The 7,988-nt window shown below is 52.8% G+C and overlaps 1 protein-coding gene across 1 annotated transcript in view; it reads right to left on the bottom strand.

Annotated features, from left to right (window-relative positions):
- Positions 1 to 4,994, bottom strand: part of ALDH1A3 (aldehyde dehydrogenase 1 family member A3) — a 36,326-nt gene extending 31,332 nt beyond the window's left edge. Inside the window, exon 1 of the mRNA XM_017518821.1 lies at positions 4,693 to 4,994. Within this exon, the coding sequence (XP_017374310.1) occupies positions 4,693 to 4,791 (99 nt within the window). The 5' untranslated portion in view covers positions 4,792 to 4,994. The remainder of the gene's footprint in view (positions 1 to 4,692) is intronic.
- Positions 4,995 to 7,988: the final 2,994 nt, after the last annotated feature.

The raw sequence follows: 7,988 nt of genomic DNA, 5'->3' as shown, positions 1-7,988 counted from the left end.
AGCGAAACTCTGTCTCAAAAAAAAAAAAAAAAAAAAGAAAAGAAAAGTCCCGAGCAGTCCCAGCACACTGATTGCCACGGAGCTCGCTTTGAGGAGGATCTCACCATCACCCTTCAGTTTTCACCAGTGCACATTGGGATGCCCCTCCCTAGCATTCCCCTTAAAATGTGTATTTTCATGTTGGTCTTCATTAGAAAAAAACCAATGTTGAAATACAAAGTTAAATATCTGTGTTAGAAACTTTCCAGGTTACATTAAGGGATGTCTCAAATAACTGTTTAACCCACAGAAATCACTTTTCTGGGAACCTCAATGATCCAGAGTGCAGCTGAGGAAAGAAATTTTTTAACAAAAGACATTATGAGCAGACTAAGAAGAACATACCAAGTGCACGCACTAAAACATGTACTATTTACTATTAGTTTACACTAAGTTCTAATTGTCTTAATAACGTCAATTAAAAGAGAGGGCTTTTGGAAAGAACTAGGAACAGAGGTGACAGACAATATACAAAGCACATTCCGACAGCACAGAAGTCCCCCACTGCCCAGTAAGAAGACACACAAACTCCTACGACACCAACTTGGAATGGCTTCCTCCTCATCACAGCCTATCACAGCGTCAGAAAACCCCCCACGGCAGAAATGGCTAACATGCAAGTCTATCAAATAAAATGCCGTGAATAATTTCCGAGTACAGAATTAGTTCATCAGGTTCCATTTTTATATCTACCTGCATACAGGGCACAGAGCTTTACTTTGCTTCTCTTTGACTTCTTTAAAGGAACAGTTGCATCCCTCAAGGGCTAATTTCAATTACTGTGAAACGGATTCATGTGGAGCATTTGACTCCCCAGTGACAACAGGTGAGAGAGGGCAGCCATCACCTAAGCACGCGTATTGGTGGCGTTCTGTGTATTGAGCTTCCTGTATGAACACCACAGCTTGAGCTTAAGACCTGGGTGATGATGGGTTGATCCGTATAGCAAACCACCATGGCACATGTTTACCTAGGTAACAAACCTGCATATCCTGCACATGTTTCCCAGAACTTAAAATAAACGTTGATAAAAAGTAAAACAACAACACAAACACCTCCGAAGCTCAGGGGTGGGGAAGCCTGGTCTGAGTCTGTTGGGGACCAAGCACATGCGGCAGACTCTGGCTGGGCAGGTGAGCAGAGCCCAGCTGCCCCCCAGGTTGGAATTCAGAACTGAGAGCATCCGTCACCAGTGGGACATGTCTGTCTGGCTTCTGGAAGCTTAGTGTCCCAAGCGTGAGGCCAGGTCCCCAGGGAAGCACACCAGGAAAAGGCCAGGCTACAATTACAGGTTTATTCTTTCAGCTGAAACTAAATCCAAGAGTTCACTTTCGCCATCCAGCAAGTCATCACTCAGTAACAGCGAGAAATTAATAACTGGGAAGGAGTTAAGTTAGTGCGGGGAGGAAAGTGCAGCCAGAAAGAGAGGCCCATTTGTAGAAAGATGAAATTTCATGGGTTAGATAATAGAGACTGTCAGTGAAAATTGCTGATTCTAGATCCTTCCTGGTATCAATTCCAAAGAGGAGGGAAAATGAGAAGGTGGCAGAAGAGAATATAAATAAGCGGGCTGGAAACAGATTGTGATGATCGGGTATCTGCTATACTTCATCTCCGAGCACGCTCCTCCAAAAAAAAGAAAAAAAATAGTTTGCTCATGACACTGATCTGTAACAAGCAACCTTAAAAAAATTCAGACTGTTTGGCTTTAACCATATTTTCCCATCACAATGTTTTTGATTTTGTAAAATCTTTTTCTTTATACTACACTACGCTAGTAAGTAATCTTGTAAGTAGTTTCTACTGTTGACTTTTCTCTCCACTAAAACAAAAATTTAAGTAAAGGGTCAGTAAATATGGCCTACCGATGACGCTGGCTGTATTGTTTTGAACTCCAAATCAGGGTAAAGGGTCTAGAAAGAACTGTTGTCTTTGATTTGTGAATTAGCATACAACAACCTATGGAGGGATAACATTAAGCTACATTGAGCTGTAGACACCGTTCACATTTTACAAAAGGAACAGAATAGCATGGCATCAGGACTGAGCTGTAAGGTGTCTCAGGCAGAGGTGGAAATGGCAGTCATACAAGTAGATGCTATTGGTGCCGATTTCCAGTAACTTCCATTGGCCAACAGGCCACTCAACTAAACTCAAAAAGAAAATGTTTTCAGAAAAGGAGATTTGGGGGAATTTTATTTTTCATAAGAGAGACAATAAAAACTGGTGTTTTAAAACCAGAAAACTTTACAGAGAATCTCTGCTACTGGAAGAAATTGTATAAAGAAAGAGGACCCCTAAATTAGAAGGGGCTTCTATCTTCTGAGATCTGTGTGGGGACCTTGGAGGGGCTCTTGGCTATCCAGAACCACACAGCATGACCCTAGAGAATCCAATGTTAACATGTGAGGACAAATGAAGGGGCTTTGACAAAGTCATCCTCCTGAAAGCGGGACCAACCTGGGAAATGGCACCACAGAGGATGGGGCTCAGATAGACTGACTCTGGTGTGTGCCCCATTATCAAGAAGCACCACGAGTCAATTTTGGAAAACAGCAGACCATTGCTGGCTCCCATGCTCCACTGTCTGCTTGCCCGCCAGACCACCCACCTGCCGGGGCCACTCGCCCACCCTAGGCCTCGGACCTGCACATTCTGCCGCTCCTTCCCTCGGCAGGCGCTCTCGGCAGCCTCACTCTCAGCGGCCTCTCCAGTCCAGGCCCTGTGCCAGGGCACTGGCTACCCACCCTCAGCCAGGCAAGCTGCCTGGGTCCACAACTGCTATGAAGAGGTCTCTGCAGAAGATGGACCAGGAGCCAGGACAGAGCAGGCAGCAGCACTGTCCCCCACGGGTGAGGAGGGAGCAGCCAGTGTCAGGCAGTTGGGGCCATCAGCCCCGGGGAGAACCCTCAAGATCCCAGTGCTCCCGGCCCATCTACCACCTTCCCTCGTCCTCAGTCCTGCACGGCTTCCCTTCAACTGGCAGAGGCTGTGCACCCACCAGGACGACAGGCAGTCATGGCTCTGTGCATCATCTGAGATCTCCCTAAAGGCTACGTTTACACTTTAAAAGTGTTCTAAAAATTGTAAAGAAAGAGGTAAATTTTTGTATGTTGTCAGATTGCTGATAGGACTTAAAAACATCAACAGTAAAAGGACCATAATACATTTACTTTCTGGTTTCTATATATAGTATTTTGAAATCCTGTACAACCAAAAGAAAACAAACAACCTCTCCACTTCGCCGCCAGTAGCAAGAGCCAAGCACCTAGGGTTAGGGTACAAAATTAAGGTACCAATTTCACTGTTCCCAGAATTTGTGTTGGAATTTTCACTCTGAAGCTGATATTACAAAGAAAACTACATTGAGAAGCAGTTCCAGCGTTCACAGCGACCTGTCTTTGTTGATTACAGAGCCTTCTGAAAACAGTTAATTTAAATGTCATGTGATCAGAGGCTCAGCCGACATTGGGAATTAAGAGCCAAGAGACCCAAATGTGAAGGCCACACATAGTGCCCTGCAACTTTCTCCGCTTGATTAAAACTCTTTGAGAAAGATCATTGCTACTTCTGAAAGTAAAACGAATGAGGAAATTCTCAAAGTGCGGTGTCAGCTGGAGCTGGGGGTTATGGATAAAAGCAAAAATCAAGAGAAGCCAAAGTTGGGGAAAGTGAAGGCCATGGCTCTCGGCCTGGCCCTTGCCTCTAAAGTGCCCCAGCGCCGGCCCCCAGGCAGCAGCGCACCCCGGACAGCCTGGGGGCGTCCTCCATCTGGTCGCGCTTCCGGACCCGGGTCTCCTGGCCCTCCTCAGCCCCAGCTCAGAGGCCTCGGAGGCCTCACCATCTTCCCTTCTTCCTTTCTGTCCCTGGTAGGTTAATCTCACCACTCTGCCACTGCTCTAGCCTCCTAGCCCACAGCGCAAGGAGGCAGAGAACCGTGCGCTTCTGCCGCGCGACCGAGCCTGGGCGCTTGGCCTTTCTACCCACGTCTTCCCAAGGACCAGACCTGCGACCTTCCAGAACGCGCTCCTTGCCTGTAAACACCAGGCCCTCTGGGCTTCCGGGCGGTTTCATCAGTAGGTGAGCACCTTCCTACTCCCCTGTAGTTCTGCTGGTGAGCTGGGTAGAAGCTAAGCACAGAAGGTGCCCATTCTTCTCGCTTTGCTCAGAGGACCTGTTTCCCCAGTCTTCTAACTGCAACTCCGCGATGTGGCTGCCAGACTCGCTCTTGGAGTTCTCGAGCACCTCTGACCCTCTCAAAGCCAGACTCGTCCTCCCTGGAAACCATCCCAGGGATTTTTGCAGGAGCAACACCCGCGCTCCGAGTCAACCTGACGCTCACCCCCGCTCGCGATCAAAGCGGGCAGTGCAGGGAAACGTCGGGGCCGCGCGGGGATGCCTGCAGCCTGGCACCTAGACGGCCTTGGTCTCCCGGCTTCGAGGCTCACAGCGCAGAGCCCCATAGCCTGCGATCCCGCCCAAGATGCCTCGCGAAGGGTGCGGTTTCTAGAGGTCCGAGCCCGGGCAGGGAAGCTCAGGTCTCGGAAGCGCCCGGCGGACTCCCGGCCTGCTGGCCCTTGGCCCCGGCGCCCCGAAGCTGGCTGCGCAGCGCGGAGGCTGGTGGCCGTCGGGTGGGAGGGGCGCCCACCTCACCTTGGTGAACTTGACCTCCAGGTTGCGGATGGGGCGCGGCAGGGCTGGAGGCTTCCTGTCCGGCTGCCCGTTTTCCACAGCCCCGTTAGTGGTGGCCATGGCTCCTCCGCGCTCCCTGGCCCGAGGCGCCCGAGTCTGTGGCGCACTGGCTCGGCCCGGCACTGCGAAGCCTGCTCCCGGGCTGACAGCTCCCCGCCGCTTTATGCAGCGCCCCACGCCTCCCCCCCGAGGGGGCCGTCTAATTGGCTGCAGGACCGGAGGAAGGGAGGGCGGGCGGCGGGAGGGAGGGGAGGGGGCCGGCCCGCCTCACCCCACCCCGCCCGCCGCCCCTGCGGGAGCCTGAGTGCCGGCCGCGCTGCCCGCGTGCTGCGGACCGCCCCAGCGACCGCGCCGTGCGCTCTCTAGCCCTGGAGGCTGCCCTTGGACTAGCTCCCCGAAGCGCCTCCGGGCCCCGGAAGTCGCGGGGCTGAGACACCCGACCCCGCAGGGAGCTGAGCCGCAGGGGCCGCAGCGCCCCGCTGCCTCCCGGAAGTCGGGCGGGCTCTTCCCGCGGCACCTGCAGCCCCCTCCCAGCCGCCGCACCGCGCGCTGGCCCAACTTCGGCCCGCGCGCCGCCCTCCGGAATGCGCGCTCTCTGCTGCGCCCTGCGTCGCGCCCGGGTCGGGGCTCCCGGCGGGGCTGCCCCGCGTCGCTGCGCACGTGCCCCGGTCTTGGGTCCAGCTGCCTGATCCCGGCTCGCAGGACAGAACGCCCGCTGCGCCCCACCCTGCCCGAGCGGGCGCCGCCGGCGGGCGCACCCCGGCCCAGCTGGCCTGGAATTTCCCCGCGGCCCTGGGGCTTCACACGCAGTGGGGCAGAAGGCGAAAGCAAAGTGCGGGGCCATTCATTCCAGCGCTACGCTGTGGAGCCCTGGCGCCGCTGGGCCTCTGACCTTCACGGGCGCACACCGCCCTCCATCCCAGAGCCCTGGGGTGCAATTAATTTGATTTTTAAAACGCATAAATTGTTCCTTGATTAGAAAATGATAATAAAAAAGGCACATAAGATCTCTGCTGCTACTCGTTTTAAGAGGTGAAATTCTCATGGCACATAACTTCCCGGGAGAGGGAGGCACGACTGGCTCCTCTCCTCTTGCCGTCTGGGAAACGCTCCATCAGCCCCCAGGACTTGACCCAGCCCCCATCTGAGACAAGGAAGCGGCTTCAGATGCATGCCATTCCTCAGGTCGCTGGAACAATGACGGAGGCACGAACTCCTGACAAAAGCTGTGCTTTAATCCTCAGACAGGCTCAGCCGTTCAGTCCGTCTCTTTCTATAATACCCAAGTAATCAACAAGGGAGAGGGGTCTCCTTATTTTCTTGGGGCTCCTCCTGTTTTGAGGCCTCCATGTCCATCTCTGTCCCCTGGTGTCCTTCGGGATAGAGGGGTAAGCTTTGAAGCTTTTGGAAACCCAACATCTGACTTTTGCCCTGTGGTGATGGAAAGGTCCTGTGCTGTTATGGGCTGGAGTGCACAGCTGAGGGCGGGAAAAGGGGATAGTGGGCCCTGGAGCCTGGCAGGCTTGACCAATATCAGCAGGCTAACGCTGGTGAGTCTGAGCAATGCCAGCTCTTTCACAGCTGCTTCTGCCAAATCCTGGGCTCCCTGCCCTCTTGGCTAGCCCCATGGCTTCCACTTAGGTCTCCTGTAAACATCTGGGCAGATGTGCCATGCCAGGGCCCCCGGCTGGGTGCTGAGCCCTAGCGTTTGGGTGCCTGAGCCTAGGAGGACTGTCAAGGTGATCGACAGGCCCTTCCTGCATGGAGGCCAGGGGCTCAAGGCCAGTGGGTGCACCAGGCACCAGGGAGTGAACTCCCATTCAGAGACTTTATCTGGCATTCTGAATAGTTGAACTTATGTCACTGCCAGGATTTTTTTAAATCTGAAATAAAATTTATAGAGGAAACTGTGTTAATTAAATAGTTGTTGGATTGATGGGGGAGACAAATAGGGTTGAGCTTAAAACTTTGCTCCTTTAGGGAAAAGAGTCGAGCCTGTTTGCTCAAAGGTAGAGAGCCACCACTTTGTTGGCTATGAAGTCAGGGACGAAAGCCACCTCACCTCACACTCAGACATCCTTGTGACTCGAGGTCTGGTCTCAGGAGCCAGTTGCAATGATGCCATCTGGCTCACCTGCTGCTCCTCCGTTTGATACCCACGTGATCCTGGGAGCCTGAGATCAGAGTGGAGCACTCAGCCACAGACCTTGTCACAGCAGCTGGCTCTCAGAGAGCAGATCAGGAGAATGGGCCTCACTCTGGGCTTGTCCAGACAAACAGGCTCTACCTCTGCTCCCATTGGCGGGAGGGGTGGAGGCAAATGCGCTTCTCCCCATTTTACAGGTGAGTAAACAGAGGCGTGCAGATACTTGTCCCAGACATCACCATTGGTGGAGAAACTAAGGCCAGACTGTGTGAGAGTGGGTGGTGCAGGGCAGGGAGGAGGGGCTTCTCTGACATTCCTCTGACCTATTCTTTTACACAGGTGGGCACGTGTGACCCAGGGGGGTGCCATGTCACTGGGGCTGCGAAGACACCAGGTGCTTTGAAGGTCAAAAATGGTGGGAGTGACCCATTTCATTGTGCCTTTCCTAGGAATCATATCTCCTAGCTGTGGCTTCAGAGGCAGGGACTACAGGGGCTGGGAGGAAGGAAGATTTACTTTTACTCACAGTGGGCTGCTGGGTGTCTGGTTGGGGGTAAGTTGCCTGAGCATTGGAGGTGGCAGACCCCCAGCCCCTTCTGACCACATCCCTGACCCGAGTTCCAGCTGTGCACCCTTGAGTTGGATATTGTCTCTCTGAACTTCCTTTTCCATAATTTCCTTCCCACTTTATGGTGTTTGGGGAGGCTCAAGCAAGATAAGGTTCTCAAGAAGTGCTTCATAAGCTGTCAAGTGCTGTCTACGTGCCAGCTCTTCATTTTCCTATACTTCCTGGAGACTGGTTCGTCTCTGCTGGCTTTTCTTCTTGGAAGACAGCACGTTCTCCCCACTTCTTTCTGGCTTGTGGGAGCTCCCGAAGTCAGCAGTCCGTTTGCTCATTTCATTGTGAGAAAGTTTTTATTTGTTTTGTTTTCAGCTCTGTGGTGCTGCCGTTGTCTGCTGATTGTCTTCTTGGTGCATCAAATGAGCTGAGTCCAAGACGTGTCATGTTGCAGGTTTGCTTGCTGATGAACACTCAGTAAAATGAAGCATGAGTAAAAGACTAAGATAAAACAGAAGTCAGGTGATCACCCCCTAAGTTCAACCTAATTCC

Source organism: Cebus imitator, unplaced genomic scaffold, assembly GCF_001604975.1.
Source record: "Cebus imitator isolate Cc_AM_T3 unplaced genomic scaffold, Cebus_imitator-1.0 Scaffold19, whole genome shotgun sequence".
Classification (NCBI taxonomy): Eukaryota; Metazoa; Chordata; class Mammalia; order Primates; family Cebidae; genus Cebus; species Cebus imitator.
This window is presented reverse-complemented; position numbering and strand designations above follow the sequence as displayed.